The sequence below is a fragment of the Desmodus rotundus genome, chromosome 3 (genome assembly GCF_022682495.2).
Source record: "Desmodus rotundus isolate HL8 chromosome 3, HLdesRot8A.1, whole genome shotgun sequence".
In the NCBI taxonomy this organism is placed as follows: domain Eukaryota; kingdom Metazoa; phylum Chordata; class Mammalia; order Chiroptera; family Phyllostomidae; genus Desmodus; species Desmodus rotundus.
Window position 1 is genome coordinate 30609880 of NC_071389.1, and position 20699 is coordinate 30630578.

Genomic DNA, 20699 nt, shown 5'->3' on the forward strand with positions numbered 1-20699 from the left:
CCCTATGCTCCAAGCATCCAGGCAGGGCCTCCATTTTATTCTGTGCGAATGGTTGCGCTTTTCCTGCATCCTCAGAAGAACCGTGCAGGGACGAGGCTCGCACCTCGGAGTCCGCGGAGCCCCGGGAGGGGTCAGCAGTAAACCCCTCCCTCTCCCGTTCGGCCTGCGCGCACCACCTCTCTGGAACCTGAGAGTCTGGCGTCGTTGTTCCGGCCGGAAGAAGCCGGCGGCGCACGCTGACATGGCTGCGCTGGTGGCGAGGGGTGCTCGGGGCCTGCTGAAGCGAGCGGATTTCGTGAAGGTCCCGCGGAGACACCGATATAAGAAGAAATGGGTAAGGTCCAGCCCGGGGCCCAGGAGGGAACAGTGACAGGGGCCTCTGGCGGCCGCCCCTCGAGAATGAGAAACTTCCCCGGCCCTTCCACTTCGCTCTCCACTCAAGTTGGCTACTCCCGCCCCTCTGCAACGCTTTTGGCCTCTTTTCCCCGCGCCTCGGGGGATGTCACGAGGCTTCTCCCGCTCAGGTGTGTAGGTGTGTGTCTTCAGAGCCTCTGTCCGCCCTGTTATTTCGCCGTAAGTCCTGGACTGTTCCTCTGGTTAGGTCCGCTGCCTCCTGACTCCGCCTCTCTAAGTTACGTCATCACCACCGCCCTCATTCTTCCAGTTACGTGACCGCCTCTAGTTCCCAGCTCGGGGTTATCCCCTGGACGCCCTCTACTCCTTCCACTTCCCTTCCCCCCTTTCCCTCCCCTCCCCCTCTTTCTTACCCTTCCCCCTCCCACACCACCTCTTCTCCTTTCCTTATGGAACTTTCTGCCCGACCGCCCTCACCCCTCGGGAAGTGCCAGAGCGACTTCCCCTTCCTTTCTGGGTCTCCGCTGCCCTCTGGGAAAGGATTCAACCCCTTCCTCACCCTGCAGCTGCCTCTGGCGCCCAGGAAAGGGTACAGCGACCACCCTGCCCACACCTCCGGCCCTTCCCCAAAGCCGGGCAAAAGGCGCACCGACTCCCCGCATCCTCTGGCTTCTACCCAGTTCTCCAGTGACCCTTTTTCGGGACCCACCTGGAGCCCTGGTATTTCTTCCAAAGCGGGCACACCCGGCTCTCTCCCCGAACCTGTTTCCTCCCCACAACCTCCCCTGCGCCTAGCGAGATGTCCTGTTGATCCCTGTTCTCCACTCTTCGGAAGGCAATACCGCGGCGAGTCTATCCGCTCGGGTTCGCCCCCGCCGAGCCCTTGTTTTGACAGGTCCAAACTTATGGGGTCACCCCCTCTCCATCCGCGGAGCCCTTATTGCAGCTTGATGAGCCCCCCGAGAACACCGCGTCCCTGTCGCCGAAGCCCTTACAGTGACCAGAACACTTACCTGTGTTACTGTGCTGAATACCCTTCAGCCCTGGTAACAAGCCCGGTGACCTGCCTTCCCCTCACTCATCCGCCCCCACCAACCAGTCCAGTGACCTCTCCTCTCCTCACTCATGCCCGTTTGGAAACACGTCCCACGATTTCACCTCCCCCTGCTCACCAGCCCATGGAATCTAGACCTGTAATTTCCCCCTCCCTTTATCAGGAGGTTTTGGAAATCTCACAGATCTCCCCTCTGTACCCTCCCTGGTCCTCAGGGAGAAGTTACAGTGATCCTCCTCCTTCTTCAGCATTTTCCCCACCCACTGGCCAGTTTTACCAAGGCTGTCTTAAGCCTCCAGACTCTTCTCAACCTAAACCACAGCTTGATCCATCCCTTGTGAAAAATTATTGTGGCTCTCCACTTTCTTCTGGGGCAAATGCACCTGGCTGTTCTAGCTCACCTCAGGAAGGCTTGACTCATGATTCCCATCTTCCCCCAAAGGCCCACATATCTGCCCCTGGGAGCCCTTATTGTGTCTTCCGTTTACCCCCTGGGATTACTGGTTCTTCTTGCTCACCCCAGTCCCAGGCTCCCAGGAAGCCTTGCTTTGAGTCGGTTTTCTCTTGGGAGACTGATGGGAGCTCTTACCTCTTGTCTGGTGCCACAGTTTCTGATTCTCCATATTCCCAGGAAACATCTTCTCCCCTATCCTCTCACTGTCCTTATTCTGCCTTCTCTTTCCCTTCACCCGTGGGTAATCACTTTATATCTTCACCTCAGTCCCCTCCTCATAGAAGCTATAATGAACCCCCTCTTGTTATCCCAGTTTGCCCCCAAATGAAGTGCCCCAAATCGCCAGAGTTAAAACAGCCATGTGCTCCCCACAGATGTCGCTCCCTTGTCACCACTGCCCAGAACACTCCTTCTGACCAACCCAAGCCCCCTAAGGTCAGCGCCTCTCCTCCACCTCCCTCCCGCCCTTTTGGTTTCTTTGATCCTTCTTGTATGGTGACATCCACTACAACTTGTTCAAATTCCTGCCCCCAAAAATTTCCACAAGGGACTCTTTTACCTACTCTGGTCCCTAGGACCCTCAAAACTGTTATCCCCGCTTCCCTTCCCATCCGCCTTCCTTATGATCCTGTTTTACACAGTATTCATGCTCAGAGCCACCCCCAAGGACCCCCTGTAGGAGCCCCTTGCAGTACTCATATATATTCTGTGGTTCCCCCCACCCCTGATCCCTTTCCACTCTCTGGTTCCACAGGTCCCCCCCAGTGTCGTAACCAGTCCATGGTGCCCCCTCGTGGTACCCATAGCACTCCCAGGGGCCCACTGCAACCTCATTGTCAGCCTGTAGGACCTCCATGTTCTACCCACATCTATTCTTTTATCCCTTTGAGAACACCTTTTGATCCCCCAAGTTTACCCATTGTCCCCCGACCCTGGGGCCACTCTGATACTATGCCCTGTGGCCTTCATGTCTACTCTGTGGCTACTCAAGGCCCTCGTAAAGAGACACCCCAGATACCCTACAGCTGTCCATTGCCGTCATCCATGAGTTCCAGCTGTAGCACTAATCCCAGCTGTAGCACTAATCCCAGCTGTAGCACTAATCCCAGCTGTAGTTCAACTGCTGTTATTAGTGAAAGCCAGAGTAGTGACAGCCAGAACAAGAATACCCTCCAAAGCAGAAGTCAGAGGCAATGTGAAAATGCCCAGCATCCTTGCAGAGGTCGGAGTAAAAGCAAGAGCCTTCGTGTTAGGAGAAGTCAGAGCCAGAGCAGGAGTCCTCATCAAAGCAAAAGTCGGAGCCGGAGCAGTAGCCCCCACCAAAGCAAAAGTGAGGATCAGTGTGAGAGTCTCCAATATAGCAAAAGTCAGGGCCTAAGCAAGAGTGCCCTCCATAGCAGAAGTCAGAGTCAAAGCAAGAGTCCTCACCATGGCAAAAGGCAAGGCAAGAGCAAGAGCCCCCACCACAGCAGGAGCCGGATCAAGAATCCTCACCATGGCAAGAGCCACGGTCAGAGCAAGAGTCCTTACCGTGATCAGAAATGAGGTCTGGAACAAGAGTTCTGACCAAACCAGAAATCCAGACCAGGGCAAAATTCACAGGAACAAGACTGCCAGTAAGCGTCCCAGCTGTGGCAATCAGGACCAATGTGCAGACTCCTCAGCTGAGGTCTTCATTTTCCTGTTAATCTACTTTCATGCTCTTCAAGCCTGACTGGTAACCCTCTCTGCTGCCCCATAGCAGTCATCCTAGAAGTACCCATTTTGGTTCATACCTCAAGGTTTCTATGAGCTCTCCTCTTCCCTGGGGTCTGGAAACTCACCCAAAATGACCCTCCACCCTGTGGTTACATTATGGTGTCCACCACTGTATGAACTTAGGTAAGTTGTCCTCATCTCCATTGAATGTGGAAGGTTGATATTTTTTGTCTCCCACTGAACTATCTATTGTGGTTCTCACATAAGACAGGAGACATGAAAGTACTGTAGAAAAATGAAGGAACTGTTTGGAAAGAGAGTCCTTTGTTTTAGCCTGAAACTTCCCCAAAGGCCTCCATAGTTTCTTCCAACCTTCTGTAGATTTTCCTCAAGAGTCCTCTCCTGAGCTCCCATTCTTTTAAGTTCCTCTTATTCCAAGGACTCAAGTGCCCCCTTTCTTCGTGGCCCCCACATGCTATCGTGAGAGCTACAACTTCCTTTCTCTCACAACCCTGAGATAGAAAGACCAGCTCCTCACTACTTCTCTCTCCCACACTTCTGTGGCATGCAGAGGCAGGGTCCAAAGGCAGGAGTGGGCACTTACTGGATCCACATTAGCCTTAGAGATCTGAGGTATTGGTGGGGTTATGCTGTAGTGGATAGAGGCAAGACTGGAAGACCAATAATCCTGTTCTTTCCCTATTAGGCTGCCACAGAACCCAAATTTCCTGCCACTCGACTGGCTCTGCAGAATTTTGACATGACCTATGGTGTGCAGTTTGGGGATCTTTGGCCATCAGTCCGGGTCAGTCTTCTCTCAGAGCAGAAGTATGGTGCACTGGTCAATAATTTTGCTGCCTATGATCATGTGAGTGCTGAACTGGAGCAACTGTGTGCCAGGGACTTTGTGAATAAAGCCCACTCCCACGGGGAACTGGAGCCTGAGAGTGGCCAAATGGCCGCTCCATCCCCAGCTTCCTCGGCCTGCAGTCCAAACCTTCGGTGCTTCACTTTCACCAGAGGGAATGTCAGCCGTTTCCCTCCTGCCAGGTAGGATCTGGAGCCATGGCTGAGGCTGTCCTGAGTGTCTGTTGGAAGTAGACAGGAAGAGACCCAGCTCTTGCCTTCTTTAATTGAGAATGCTAATAACATTGCTGATATTTACTGAGTGCTTATACATGCTAGCCATTTTTCTAAGTGCTGTTCATGTGTTATCTTCTTTTGTTCTGTTAACAGCCCTCACAGGTAGTATTATTGTACCTCTTTACATTTGAGGAAACTAAGCTTCAGAGAAGTTAAGGGCCTTGTTTACTTTAGGTCCCTTAGAGAGTAAGTGGTACAGGTAGTATTTAGATTCATGTGGTCTAACACTAGAACCTAGACTTTGAACCTATTCTGATCTGTCATCTCTTACTTGAGCATTTACTAACACTCTCTCCAGTTAAAATGTGCGTTATTTACAACTGCTTTCTCATTTTCCCTCATAACTACCCACCAAATTGGGTAGGACAAGTGACCTCATGGTACTAAAGAAGAAGTGGGACTTGCCTAGGAAACCAGGCTTGCCTAGGGGCACAGAATTAGTACAAGGCCAGTAAAAAGAAAGTAAAACTTCTGGTCTTATGATTCAATACTCAGATGTATATGAAGTTGAATGAGAAAAGACTCCGTAATCAAATGCTAAATTGTGCTTTACATATTGAGAAAAGGAGAGATCAGTGTTAGAATGTGTAATTGATCTTTGATGGATTGATTTGTTCAACAAATCTTTATTGTATTCTAAATGCCAGCCATTCTTAAGTGCCTGGGTTACAGGCGCTCAAGCCCTCATGGAGCTTAGAGTTTAGTGAGGAATACAGCTGTTGAAACACTATTCACGATTTTGTCAAGTACAGCAAAGGAAAATTGCGAAATGCTATGAAGTCTTATAATTAGGGGATATAACCTAGTCTTTTCTGAGGACGTGAAATTTAAGCTAAGACCTGAAAACTGAGGATAAGAGGCTAAATATGAGGCTCCAGAAGCAGACAGGAGCCAGATTATAAAGGTGTTAAGAGGCCATATGGGATTTTAGACTTTTTCTCTAAGGGTAAGAGGGAACCCTGAAAAGTTTTAAGCTGGGGAATAATATGATTAGATTTGAATTTTTAAAATACCATTCTGGCTGCTGTGTGGAAAACATACGGGAGAGGGGCAAGGCTAGAAATGGGCTAGAAATTTTTAGGAGGCTTCTGCAATAGTCCTAACAACTGGCTTGAAGGAAGCCTGTATGCCTAAGAGTAGTAAGAGACGAGGCTGGAAAAGTATATGGGAGCCATATGTGGGAATCTTGAATGCCAGAAACTTGAAGGTTGGGGGAAGGGGATTTTTTTCTGGTGGCCTAGGGTTGTTTAAAAATAGCCGGAATTGCCAGGGTTGGGTGGTTTCATACCGTGTGCTCTTCAGTACATATTGCTGTAAATTGAGAAGATCTGTTTTAGAGAACCGTCGGAAAGGGCTTCTGAGTAGGGGAAAGGCAATAATGCGCAGTGGTTATAAGCATAGGCTTTGGAGTCAAGAAAACCGAGATTTGGATCCTGCCTTCATCACTTAGTAGACATGTGGCATTGGATAATTGGGCCTTGCTTTCCTTATCTGCAAAATAATGGTAGTAATGCTGACACTATAATGTACTGTGTGCCAGCCACTGTTCTAAGCGTTTGACTTACATCGATTTCTTTAATCCTTACAGTAAAGCTGTCTGGTGGGTACTGTCTTTACAGATGAGGATAGTGAGACAGAGAGAAGTTGAGTAATTTGCTGAGGTCACACAACTAACGAGCAACTGGGCTGTATTTGAGACCCAGGCAGACTGGCTCTGGAATTCGGATTCTCCTGCCTCTTAGGGTTGTGGTGAGGATTAAATGAAATGATGCATGTAAAACACCTAGTGTAAATACCTCCAATTTATCACTCATAAATACTATATCTTACTATTGATACTAATCTCATCAAAGCAGTGCTTCAGGAAGATTATTTTAGTTGCTGTGGGGGAAGGAGGATAGATTGGAGCAGGTTTCAGGACCAATTGGGAGGCATTGGCTTTAGGCAGAACCATGGAGTGAGTAAGAACAGTGTATTTTTCTAAGTTGTCTGAGGTGCTTGGCAGCTGCTCGGGAAGGATACCTTGAGAGTAGTCGGGGAAGCAACCCCTATGTGTTTGGGATTTTTTTTCTTCTTGTCTTGATGGACTCCCTTTAAGTCAACGGGATCGTAACTGTTCAGGAATTCAAGGATATATTTATTCAGGGAGTCCAGGAACCTCCTGAAATTGTCTGAAAAGTTGTGCTTTTTTGGCGGGGGGAAAGCCACTGTAGCTTTTAGCACACTCTCAAAACTGTCTGCGAACTAAAAAAAACGTTAAGGAGTGATGGCTCCGAAAGGAAGGAACTTGAGGAGGGTGGGCTTTGTGGGCCAGTGCTGATGTGATAGCAGTTTAATGCTTTTCTTCTCCTTCTTCTCCTTTGTGAGGCATGAGGCACATAGTTTCACAGACAGTCCAAGCATGATTTAACTTTGAAAATATCCCCTCATATGGTCTGGGCCCATTTCTGAATGCTGGAGGTGGCACAGCTTCACAACTGGGGATGCAGCTCTTGTAGCTGACCCACAGTGGCGCGATCTATGTCTTACATCTTGTCATATCTTTCTCCCAATGTCTTCCAGTCAGAGCAGCAAGGAACAGGTTTCTCCTTGAGTCTGACTCCAGTGGCTCTCCATGCTGAGCTGTGTCTCAGGCAGGGGGATGGGGAATGGGGGATGGGGAATGGCTGTGCGGCCAGTTGCCTTTTTTAGCTGGTCTGGCAGTGAGGAGTCCTGTAACCATTAGGTCCTTGTCTGTTGTCCCTCTCTCTACCATACCATTGCTGCCTCTCTTCATGCCTTGTTGGCTCTTACTTGGACTCTTGTAAGAGCCTTCTCACTAATATCTCTAAATTTGTTCTTTCTAGCCCGCCTAGCTTTCTAAAACTTCAGATCATATCATTTTCCTGGAACTTCTGGTATCTGCCTACAGATATTAACTCCTTAGCAAAGGGCTTAAGACCATTTCCAACCTGGCCTTTATCTGCTTTCCAACCTCAATCTTATCACCTTGCATTTATTTTTTATGTAATTTTTTATTTATTGATTTGAGAGAGAGGAAGGGAGAGAGAAAAAGAGAGAGAGAGTGAGTTGTTCACTTGTTTTATGCGTTCATCAGTTGATTCTTGTATGTGCCCTGACTGGGGATTGAACCCACAACCTTTGCATATCAGGACGATGCTCTAACCAACCAAGCTACCTGGCTAAGGCCAAGCATCTTGCATTTCTACCACACCAGATTATCACTACTTCTGGAAGAATGTATGAGTTTGCATGCTTCTCTTCCTTTGCTTCTTTTTTCTTCTGCTTGGAATGCTTTTCTTCTTTTTCTTTCTTTCTTTTTTATGTATTGTTATTTTTAATTTTTCTACTTTTTAATTTAATTTATTGGGGTGGCATTGGTTAATAAAATTATATAGGTTTCAGGTGTACAATTCTATAATACATCATCTGTATATTGTATTGTATATTTGCTACCCCAAGTCAAGTCTCCTATCTGTTTTTCTTTCTTTATTTTATTTTTTACCTAATGAAGGCCTTTTCCTTCATCAGACCTAACTCAGGTCTCTGACAGGCATAATTGATAGAACTCTTTTCTGAATCCACAAATGTTTGTATTTCAATATGTAACCCAATAAAACTGGGTTCCTACTGTATGCCAGGCACTGTTTCAGGTGTTGGGGATGTTACAATGAAAAAATCAGGAAAAATTCCGGCCTCATTCTAATAGGGAGAAATAGAGGGGAAATACACACACACACACACACACACACACACACACATCTATACATATAAAATAAATAGTAAGTGCTTTAAAGAAAAAAGAAAAACAATTCAAGATAGAGTGATAGAAGGTGATAGGAGTATCTATTTTTAGATAGAGTAGTCAGGGAATGCCAGTGCCTCTTTGACAGGTAATTTCTGAGGAGAACCCTGATGGAGTGAGGAAACAAATGAGGGATGTTTGGAGAAAGAGTGTTGTAGGCAGAAGGTACAGCAACAAAAAAAAAGAAAAAAGAAAAAAAAAAGGCTGAGAAAGGAGCAGGCGTGCTTAATTAAGGATTAGCAAAATGGCTCGTGGAGCTGGGTTAGAGTGAATTGATCTATGTTTTAAAAGGATTACTCTGGCCCTGGCTGGTGTGGCTCAGTGGATGGAGTGCCGGCCTATGAAGCAAGAGGTCACTGGTTCTGTTCCAAGTCAGTGCACATGCCTGGGTTGAGGGCCAGGTCCTCAGTAGTGGACGCACAAGAGACAACCTCACGTTGATGTTTCTCTCCCTCTATTTCTCTCCCTCTTCCCCTCTAAAAATAAAGAAAATCCTTTAAAAAAAAAAAAAAAAGGATTACTCTGACTGTTGTATAGGTGAATGGGTGAGTGAGTAAATAAATGGGTGTGGGTCTAAGAAATGAGTTTTGCTGAGTAGAGCTCAGTAGCCCTTGAGGGCATGGACTTGGTGACCTTGACTTTCAGTGGGTCTTCTGACTTGGAATTTGATGATAAGGTGCTGTTCTCTCTTCTAGGCTTGGCAGCCTGGGTGTCATGGACTACTACCTGATGGACGCTGCCTCCTTGCTGCCTGTCCTGGCCCTTGGCCTGCAGCCTGGTGACACAGTGCTTGACCTATGTGCAGCCCCTGGGGGAAAGACACTAGCATTGCTTCAGACTGGCTGTTGCCGTAAGTCAGAGTGCTGGTCTCTGGGGCAGGGAGGGCTTCCTACCTCACTCAGTCAGTGGCACACTGAATATGATGGATTCTCTGGTCCTAAGGTTGGAGTGGGGATAGTGCTTGCTTACTAAACTGGTATATTTTTTTCTATTGGTGATTATTTCCTCTATTTCTCTGTCACTTGACCAAGGAAGATTGCTGAGCAGAGCAAGGTCTCTGAGGGCAGATTAAAGTATCACCCTGGTCAATCTACTATATGATACTTGCACTCTTTTTCATCTGTTTACTTTGTCTCTAAGATTAAGTTCCAGTTCCTTAGCCTGCCAGCTAAAGCATTAAGATCTGGCTGCAGGGACCCTTTATAGCTTTATGTTATTCTTCCCCAGGCTTTATGTGCTTCAGTCATATCCTGCTACTCGCTATAGCCCAAATTAGCCTCCCCCTTTGTCGTATGTTTTCTCTATAGAATACTCCTACCCAACCCCAGGTGGCTTGTCTAGATCCTTCTAACTTTCAAGCCTTAGCTCAAGACTGCCACCTCCTGGAAGCCTTCCTTCATGATCTCTACTGACCAGTTGAGAAGTGATGCTTCTGTCTCCTATGTGCCTAACCACAGGCATCACTCTTGCAATTGTTAGCACATTATTAGCCTTGCATCAGAGCTCTACTGGGTATGCATCTTCTCCCTCTTCAAGATTGTGAGTTCCTTAGGGACAGGCCCAAGGCTTACCATTTTAGTAGTGTAATCCCACCCTCATATTTACTGGAGGGGGAAGTTGAGCCTTGGAGAGGTTAAGTAACTTAAATCTTTTATGTAAGTTGAAGGTAGAGCCAGAACTGGACCCAAATTCTCTGTTTTCAGTTCATTTCCAACTGCAAATTCCTCTTGAACATAGAGTCCAATTTTTACTTTCTTGAGTGCCGTCAAAATCTAGGATCATATTTCTTTGGGAACACTAAACTGGTTTATAGTAGTGATCATTCCAATTAAATAAGGTATGTATTGCATAGTTTTTGACCACACTTCCCACCTCTATTTCGCTTCTTGTCTCTGAGGCCAGGTATCAGTTGCCATTTATCGTGAAGCTTGCAGTATATTTTTTTAATTGTATAACTAAGAGCAAAGTGAGATATTTTTTGAACTTGTGTCTGTTACAAAAGGGAAAATGAAAGATAGATGGCCAATCAGTAAGGATTAGATTTTCGTCATATACAATAAAAAGCTCAACAAACCGGCTTAAAGATGGAAAATTTCTTTCTTACATGAGATGAACTGGTATATAAGCAGTCCAGGGCTGGTATAGAGGCTCCACAATCATCAGGGACTTGGGCGCCTTCTTTTCTTTTTGCAACCTTTGCTCATGTGGTGGTTATTAGGCCATGGCCTCTGAAATTTCTTTATTTCCACAGGCATAAAATGTCTGTACTACCCAAAGAAATCTATAGATTCAGTGCAATCCCTATCAAGATTCCAATGGCATTTTAAATTTATTTTTTATTTTTAAAAAATTTTTATTTACTTATTTTTAGAGAGAGGGGAAGGGAGGCAGAAAGAGAGGGAAGGGAGAGACATTGACCAAAGGGGACCCCAACTGGGGACCTGGCCTGCAACCCAGGCATGTGCCCCGACTGGGAATCAAACTAGTGACCTTTCAGTTTACAGATTGGCATTCAATCCCCTGAGCCACACCAGCCAGGGCCCAATGGCATATTTTTACAGAAGTAAGAAAACAATCCTAAAATTTGTATTCCCACAGGCAATCTTGCTGCCAATGATCTCTCCACTTCCCGAACAGGCAGACTTCAGAAGGTCCTTCACAGCTATGTACCTCAAGATATCAGAGCTAAGAATCGAGTTCGAGTCACCTCATTTGATGGCAGGAAGTGGGGAGAACTGGAGGGGGACACCTATGATCGGGTGAGTGATTGCTGACCTGGGACATCCAGCCAGGCAAATCTGTCCTTCTCCTGACTCCAGGCACTGAGGCAGTAGGATTAAGCTACATGTTTGAACATGTGGCGCTCTTTCTGGCCCTGGCCAGCTCTCCATGGAGATTTGGAGAAAACAGTCATCTGCAGAAAGGTCAGTTTAGCTTGGATGACTTTCAAGCCTTAGCTCAAGACTTAGCTCAAGGCTACTACTATCTTCATTAGAGACGACAGCAAAAGGAGTTTGAGTCTGAGTATAAAAAAAGTTTGTTAGGCTTATTTTATTTCTCAACTCAATTTGTTGCTTAGAAACCCTCATTAAAATAAATATGAATAAGCTCATTTTACTTATTTTTGAGTATTAGTATTCAAATTAATATTCAAATTGGTGCAAAATTCAGAAGGCACAAAATGGTATCTGGTAAAAAGTACATTTCCTTTTTACTCCTTTTCACAGCCATCTACCTTCTTTTCCTACAGATGACCATTGTTTATATTTTCTTCTTTGTCCTTGAAAATATATTCATTGTGCATATACAAATGTAAATGTGTGTATATTTAAAAAAAAATAGGAATGGTAGTAGTATATTCACTATTCTGAATTTGGGGTTTTTTTCCACTTAATAATGTACCCTGAGATTCAGCCCTTTTTAGTTTCATGTTTTTGAAGTATAACTGCTAGATAACAGTTATATGCATTTAAGATTAAATCACTCTCTGTGGAGGTTAAATCAGTTTCACTTCTGCTAATGAATAAAAGTACCATTTCCTCATATTCTGCCACCATTGGTGTTATCAGACTTTTTGTTTTTTTGCCAAACTGATAGCATCTAATTTACATTCTGTTATTATGAATAATATTGAAAGTAATTTCATATTTTAAAATTATTCACATTTTCTTTTAATTAGCACATTCTACAAATATTTATTGAAAACATATGCTTCTAAGAAAGAAAAACTTTTGTACAAAAAGAAAGAAAACATATACTTCTAAAGAAATAAAAAATGTATAGCTGTTGTTTTTGTGTTGTCAGCTGACTCATTTACCTAATCTGTTCTCATTGTTCTGCCTCACCCACTGTAAGAAATTGAAAGAAAGACCAAGGCTTATAGCATCTTGGATTATTGTGAGAGACCTGCTTCCTACTTGTGTAGAAATCCCCTATTCAGCTTTTTTGATAGGGAGGCAGCAGGACACAGGGAGAGTGCGTGACTCCTGCCATCAGGCTAACCTGTTTACTGTATGTATCACAGGGCTGCCATGAATTCATCTCGGTAATGCTTCTTCTTCTTCTTTTTTTTTTTTTATGGCAGGATTAATTTCTTCCTTTTCTTTCTTTTTTTTTTTTTTTTTTAGTGTTTTGGTTTTCTTTTTCTTTTTTTTTTTTAAATATATTTATTGATTATGCTATTACAGTTGTCCCATTTCCCCCCCCACTCCACTCCATCCTGCCCACCCCCCCTCCCTCCCACATTCCCCCCCCATAGTTCATGTCCATGGGTCATACTTATAAGTTCTTTGGCTTCTACATTTCCTACACTGTTTTTACCCTCCCCCTGTCTATTTTCCACCTATCATCTATGCTACTTATTCTCTGTACCTTTCCCCCCCTCCCACTCCCTTATTGACAACCCTCATGTTCTAGTTGTTTGCCTAGTTTGCTCTCGTTTTTGTTTTATGTGTGGTCGTTAATAACTGTGAGTTTGCTGTCATTTTTACTGTTCCTACTTTTGATCTTCTTTTTCTTAGGTAACTCCCTGTAACATTTCATATAATAAGGGCTTGGTGATGATGAGCTTCTTTAACTTGACCTTATCTGAGAAGCACTTTATCTTCCCTTCCATTCTAAATGATAGCTTTGCTGGATACAGTAATCTTGGATGTAGGTCCTTGCGTTTAATCTTGGGTAATGTAATTATGATGTGCCTTGTTGTGTTCCTCCTTAGGTCCAGCTTCTTTGGGACTCTCTGAGCTTCCTGGACTTCCCGGAAGTCTATTTCCTTTGCCAGATCGGGGAAGTTCTCCATTATTTGTTCAAATAAGTTTTCAATTTTTTGTTCTTCCTCTTCTCCTTCTGGCACCCCTACAATTCGGATGTTGGAACGTTTCAAGGTGTCCTGGAGGTTCCTAAGCCTCTCCTCATTTTTCCAAGTTCTTGTTTCTTCATTCTTTTCTGGTTGGATGTTTGTTTCTTCCTTCTGGTCCATATCATTGATTTGAGTCCCAGTTTCCTTCTCATCAATATTGGTTCCCTGTACATTTTCCTTTGTTTCTCTTAGCATAGGCTTCATTTTTTCATCTGTTTTTCGAACAGATTCAACCAATGCTGTGAGCATATTGATAACCAGTGCTTTGAATTGTGCATCCGATAGGTTGGCTATCTCTTCGTCTCTTAGTTGTATTTTTTCTGGAGCTTTGAAGTGTTCTGTCATTTGGGCCATTTTTGTTTGTTTGTTTGTCTTGGCGCATCTGTTACTTTAAGGGGCGGAGCCTTAGGTGTTCACCGGGGCGGGGTAATGCTGGTTGCTGCACTGTGACGCTGTACGTGGGGGAGGGGCCAAGTGGGAGCAATGGCGCCCGCCTCACTCTCCTCCGGATTTCAATCTTTCACTCCGATACCCACAATCAAACTGGGCCACTCTGGTGCTGGTTCCCGAGTAAGTGGGCCTGTGCACACTCTAGGCCCCTGTGGGTCTCTCCAACAACCTCTCCTGTGAGGCTGGGAGTCTCTCCTGCTGCCGCCCCAACCCCCAGGGGCACTTTCAGTTAGAGGTTTGAGGCTTTATTTCCCCAAGCTGGAGCCCTGGGTTGCACGGTCTGCTTCGCTGCCCGCCGTTCGTCCGGTTTATCTGTGGGCGAATGTGGTGCCGCAGGGTGCTACCCGCCACTCTGCCTGCCCCGTTCTCCGCCACTCTGAGTCCGGCCCTCTGGGTTTATCTGTGCAAATGTGGGGCCGCAGGGTCTGCTAGTGCTCGGACTGCCTGCGCCATTTGTCCCACACTCCGCCAGTCTCAGTCCCGCCACAGCCACTTGAGTCCTCTCCACCCCGGTGCCTGTCTCCGCCCCTCCTACCAGTCTGGGTGAATGTTTATTTTCTATTTCCTTGGTGTCGGTCCCCCTTGCTGTTCGATTCTCTGTCAGTTCTGGTTGTGCGAGGAGGCGCAGTGTGTCCACCTACGCCGCCATCTTGGTTCCTCCGGTAATGCTTCTTGATATTGCTGAACTTCAGCCTCTTCATTTGTAAAATAGGGAACCACCACTATGTACTGTTGCTATGAGGATTCAGTGAGAGTATTCAGGGAAAGTCCTTAGCACTGGACCTGGCCGTGAAGATTAGGCAGATAATAGCCATCATTATTCACACTGTGCTCACATGCTCCCATTGAGAGGGACTCACTAAGGTTCTGTGACTGCACACCTCTGATGTTAGAAAGTTCTTCTTATTGAATTAAAATCTGTAGATTATATGGTATATGGTTGAGTACTAAGATTTTTGAGTCAAACTGCTGGATTGGTGTCCTGGCTCCATCACTTACCAGCAAGTTACCAAGAGAAATTTGGGCAAGTTAACCTTTCAGTTAAACTTCAGCTTCTTCATCTGTTATATGATGATGATTATAGTAGTGCCTGCTTCATAAGTGAAGATTAAATAAGAATGCATTTAACCCAGTTCCTGGCATATAGAAAGCACTTAATAATATTGTCATTGTCACAATTCTTTTCTTTTTAAAGATTTTATTTATTTTTAGACAGAAGGGGAGGGAGGAAGAGGGGGAAAGAAACTACAATGTGTGGTTGCCTCTCACGCGCCCCCTACTGGGGACCTGGCCTCAACCCAGGCAAGTGCCCTAGACTGGGCATCCAAGTGGTGACCCTTTCTCATTTTCAGACCAGCACTCACCCACTGAGCCATACCAGCCAGAGCTAATCATTATTTCTTTTATTCTGTAGGTTCTGTATCAATTCATGCAGCCTAGGAATACATCAGAGTATTGAACATTTGAGTCATTATTGATTTACTTGGAGTTTCTGTTTAACTAAAAATTCACACATCTTAGATGATTTTACTTTTTTGAAACGTAAATATAGGACAACTAAATTTTTGTTGTTGTTTCTAGTGCCTAGCCCAGAGTAGGCTCTTAGTAAATGAATGATTTTACATTTCTTTAAAAAAAAATTTACGACCTTTATTAACGGGTGCTTGCAGTTTGTAGACTTTTTTGAAAAAATCAAGTTGTAAACTTTTATTACAAATTAAAAATGAGGTTCTTAAAAATCTTAGCTTGACCAGATATGAAACAATTTAAAAACCTTTAAAGGTGTATTGAGAAAAAAACAGGCTTATTTATTTATTTTTTAAAAACCACATTTGTCATTATATCTTTAGATAAAAATAATAAAAACCCCATGGTACATAGATAATGCACATCTAGTCATCTGGTCAACGGGCAAAAAGCAAGCACTTAAGGTCTTCAGGTTCAATCTTTTGTTTATTTCTTATTGCTGGAATTTCATATTCATTTCTTCTTGTTGGATGACTAAACCGAAGATGGTAGAGATGGTAAGCCGGCATTTACTCAGCCCCGCCCTGCTCAGCCTCTGGAGCGGATGAATTCTGAGCTGGTGGATCCGCTGCTTTTTGTCTCATTGCCATCTTGTGGTTTGGGGTTTTCTGGGCGTCTGCGTCAGTAATTGAAGTTGCAGCAGTACCGACGTTGAGGTGGCAGCTGGACTTAGGTCTCATCTCCTTGATTTTCCTTATCTTCTTCATTGCCGTCCTCTCTAGGCTGTCTTTGGTGAGAAAGACCCCTGCGAAATCGTGGTCTGTAGCCCTGATACATATTCTGTCGCACTGGTCTACCTTGTTCTCCTGCACCCTGGTTGTCAGTACCTCCATCACTTCTCCCTGCACAGGAGGGTTGGAATATTGTGGTCAATGCCCATAGGGTCTCCGCATGTAGTAAGGTGGGAACCGTCGCCTACAGTAGGGCCTGGCCTTCAGGAGCACTCTCCGATCCCTCATTCTTTTCCCCACTCTCACTGTTCTGGTAATTCTGCTGGTAATTGCGTGGAGGACCCCTGCGACGTGGATAGCGTCTATAATGGTTACGGTCTGCTGCATATTTACTGCCTTGCCCTGGAACTCCACCAGGACCTGTAACGTTTGCTGTCTCTGCACTCTTTTTTCCAACAACATCAAACTCCACAGTCTCTCCATCTCCTACACTGCGAAGGTACTTCCTGGGGTTATTCTTTATGGAAGTCTGGTGTACAAATACATCTTCCTTGGTGTCATTCCTGTTGACGAAACCATATCTGTTTCTTATATTTGAATCATTTTACTGTTCCCAAAACCTTTGTTGCGGTGACCTTCTTGTCCCAGCTGCCTGGGCCACCAATCTCTGTGCCACTGCCTGTGGTGCTGGCAGCAGCACTGCTGGGTCTTGGCCTTGCCTCGCTGCTCATGGTTGCAGTGATGGTGACTGAGGCCGGCTGCTGCAGCTCTGGCTCCTCCCGGGGTGTGATGGTAACTAGGCCAGTAGCAGCGGTGGGGCTGCTCAGGACTCTCTGGGGTCTGTTCTCTGCTCCCGCTACCGATCGAACTCCAATTTTACATTTCTTATTTTAAAACTTTTCCATATTGGATAAGACATTGTCTTAGCATAAGATATTTTAAATCCTCATCCTGTTTTTCAGTTTATTACCTATCCTCTGGGCATTGTATGATCTGTAAATTAGCTGTTTTTATTCCAATAGCTAAGGACCAAACCAAGAACAGAACTTGAAGCATCGAAGACTTCTTCTAGGTTGATAGCAGTTATTTAATTATAGTTCTTTGTGTGTTAGTTTTAATTTTTGACCAGCCATGAATATTCCTAAACATACTATTTTCCCACTCATTATTTCACAGTTGTCTACCAGGTTCAGGTGAGAAGCTTTGTCAGGTACTCTCTAATGGAAGGGTGTGCAGAAGGAACTCTCTGTGGAACCCACAGGTCAGGGGCATAAAACATCCCTGGCCTATGGAAGAGGAGCCTGGAAGGAGCTCTTATACTGTACCCTTTAACACTTCTGGGCAGGTGCTGGTGGATGTACCCTGTACCACAGACCGCCACTCCCTTCATGAGGAGGAGAACAACATTTTTCAGCGGTCCAGGAAGAAGGAGCGGCAGATGTTACCTATGCTGCAGGTGCAGCTTCTTGCGTGAGTGATAGATTTACAAAAACTCAGAACTTTATGCCAGAGTGCTCTGGGGGTCTGGTCACCTGGGGACTGGAAGCTCTTGCCAAGACCATCACCCATAGAAGGGTCTTCTGGCTGAGGATCTGCCTGGATGAGACAGACATCATGGGATGCTCCTTCTCTGGAACATAAAAACCCTATGTGGTATACATGCATAGGAGGGTGGGCTGCACATGTTCACTTACCTCCATGCTCATCCCAGTCCCAGTAAGTAGCACAAGTCTGAAAAATAGTCGCCGAGGTCAAGGTTCTATAGGGCTGGGGTAAGGACTCAATCCATAGCCAGTATCAGGGTTTGGTTCAAAACTATTGGAGAGCCCATGGAGTAAGGGTGGGTTGCTCTTTGCCTTGAGAATGATTTTCATTGTGGAAGGGACTTAAAAGGCTGTCAGTACAGCTACCCATTCCACAATAGAGACCTTTATGTTATGTTTCCAGTTCCTTTGTTACCCTCTTACTTCTGGGAAACTCACTAGTCACTGCTGTTTCTGTCCCTTTCTGGTTTCAGGGCTGGACTCCTTGCCACCAAACCCGGAGGCTACGTTGTTTATTCCACCTGCTCACTCTCACACTTACAGAATGAGTATGTGGTGCAAGGCGCCATCGAACTCCTGGCCAATCAATATAGCATTGAAGTTCGGGTGGAAGACCTGGCTCACTTCCGAACGCTTTTCATGGACACATTCTCTTTCTTCCCATCCTGCCAGGTTGGGGAGCTGGTAATCCCAAACCTCATGGCCAATTTTGGGCCTATGTACTTTTGCAAAATGTGTAGGCTAAAATAGCATCACCCTGTTCCTGAAACTCTGGTGTAAGAAGACAAACGGTGTACTCCCATGGCGGCACCAGAAACAGACCAGTGGCAAAGATGCACTCTGGGTCCTATGTCCAGGCTGTTCAAGTCTTTCTATAGTTTTTAGCACTAGGAAGTAGGAGTATTTCTGTTCTGCAATCCAAGTGTGGAGCATCAACAGGTTTTAACTCACTTATTACACCCCACTCCCCACTTTCCATCTCTACTGGAGATGGAGCCTGTACTAAAGTTTCCTGCCCCTTTGGGGGCTTTGAAGAAGGAGACAATGAGCAGACCCACACTTTAAACTGTAAACTTGGGAAGAAGCATTTAGCCAATAAAACTGTCAAAGCTCCATAGAGCTAAGGCTGTGGTTGGGGGCCTCATATTAGCCCAAGTACTGTTCTACTTGTACCAGCTGCTGCTACTGAGCACTAGCTCCCAGGTGCCCAATGCCCAGGACCTCAGCCTGGTTACAAAGCCCCTTTTACACTTCAGGTGAGTTTTGCATGATCAGTCTTAAGTAGCTGGTGGGCCCAAACAAGGCTACCTAGTTACTCCATATGGCCTATGATCTAATTTAAGGAACAAGTAACTAAAAATGTTAAGCCAATGCATGATAATCTGCTTACTTACATTGAGAAAGGTCTCCTGAGCCAAATAATTCCAGCTATTCCTCCTGCCATCAACAGTACTGCTGCCCATTGTAGCTGGGGAAGCTGCTCTGCCAGCAGGCTGTGATATTCTTTTGTGTGTTTCTTTATTGTTTATTCCTCTAGCTCCTGTAAGACAGATAGTCAGAGAGCTGCAGGAGATGTAGCATTTGGGATTGTGGAGGATAATGAGGTCTCACCCTTGGGAATGGCATCTCTCCTTCTTTGCTTTCTGAGCACTTAGGAATCTCCTAATGTCTTGATATATTCTGGTTTTGTTTTGTTTTGTTTTGTTTTGTTTTCTTTTTCCTGATCTGTGGCTGAGCTCTGGTGGCAGTTGTTTGGCACATGCCAAATCACTCAAACCTCTTCCAGCGTCATAAGGCCTCCCCTCACATAGTGTGGGTTTGGGAGCAACATTACATCATTTACTATTTGCATGCTAGTTATGTTGTTTTTGTAACTATAACACAAATAAGGCAATCCCTTAATGGAAGGGATGTTAAAAATTGCTTGTGGTCACTTGCAGATATTGCTTTTTTTATTATTATTATTTTTTTTTTTCCTGAAGAATGGTCCTTGTGTGGAAAAGGGTGTATAATTTAAGAATACTGGTATTCTTGGCTCTTCCTACTTGCTTTATCCCTTCTTTTCCTCTTCTTTCTCTTCTTTTGGTTCTTTATGCCCTTCTTGCTAATCTTTGTTTGGGTATTAGAGGTGTCAGCTGAGAAGGATTTTAGATGACGTTAAGCCTTCTCCTTTCTTGGGATTTGCATTATAACAGGTCCCTGGAACACCTTCCAGACTCAAAATACTAGTGAAGCTAGTAAGATGGAACTCCAGGGAGTAGGAACATAATTAGCTTCTTGTGTAGTATGTGTTTTCTTCCTGCTGTTTACTCAAGTGCTTGGGCTTCTGCCTTTGGCCTCCTGGGTATGCAGGCTGGTACTAATTGTTTACTAAGCAGTGATAATCCAAGAGGAGAGGGTCTTCTGCTTCTAGGGTCCCAGTCTCATTGGGGACAGACAGACCCAGGTAAGAAAAGCAGAGAAGTACTTTAAAAAAAGTTTATCTCCTGTAGTTGAATATTTGCCTATTCTACAACCCAGTTATTCCAATACTTGGGATAAATCCGAGAGAAATTCATATATGTACAGCAGGAGATATGTGTAAGAATGTTCATAGCAGCTCTGGTCTCAGAAGTAAACCCAAGTGCCCATGAGCAAGAGTGGACAAATAAACCAGAGTTCACACAATGGAATATTATACAGCTGTCAAAACAAGTGAACTACAGTGACATAACAATATGGATGAATATTAGCAATAAAATTTAAAAAATTTCCATTTTAAAAGATTAAATGTAACATTATGCCCTTAAATTATTTACATAAAATATAATCGATTAATTTTAAATGTGCTGCTTAATGACTTTTGGTAATTGAATATAGTAGTGTAACCACCATCACCATCAAAGTATGGAAAATAATTTCATCTCCTAAAAACTTACCTTGCGCTCCTTTACGTTGAATCCCCTACCACCATCCCTGGTCCCAGGTAATCACTAATCTGCTTTCTATCACTATAGTTTCACCTTTGTTACTAGACTGAAGGGGTCCAATTTGCCTGCGCACATCAAAGCCTAACAAGACCCGAACAGGAGTTTGTAGCCAAGAAAGTAAGGCTGTATTAAGGAGATGACACCATGCCTGGAGTCAGAGGTAGCTCATGCT

The 20699-nt window shown here is 44.9% G+C and overlaps 1 protein-coding gene and 1 pseudogene across 2 annotated transcripts; one reads left to right on the forward strand and one right to left on the reverse strand.

Annotated features, from left to right (window-relative positions):
• Nucleotides 1-4: 4 nt before the first annotated feature.
• On the forward strand, nucleotides 5-20382 carry NSUN4 (NOP2/Sun RNA methyltransferase 4). Of its 2 annotated transcripts, none has more exons than XM_024571118.4 (6): nucleotides 5-334; nucleotides 4267-4610; nucleotides 9204-9358; nucleotides 11107-11267; nucleotides 17360-17484; nucleotides 18032-20382. In XM_024571118.4, the coding sequence occupies exons 1-6, from the start codon at nucleotides 5-7 to the stop codon at nucleotides 18306-18308; spliced, it is 1392 nt and encodes a 463-aa protein (XP_024426886.2). In that variant the 3' UTR covers nucleotides 18309-20382. The 2 variants fall into 2 exon arrangements, with proteins under 2 accessions (XP_024426886.2, XP_045060115.2); XM_045204180.3 differs by lacking the exon at nucleotides 5-334 and adding an exon at nucleotides 404-524.
• LOC112314552 (Y-box-binding protein 1 pseudogene) lies at nucleotides 15031-17343 on the reverse strand (annotated as a pseudogene).
• Nucleotides 20383-20699: the final 317 nt, after the last annotated feature.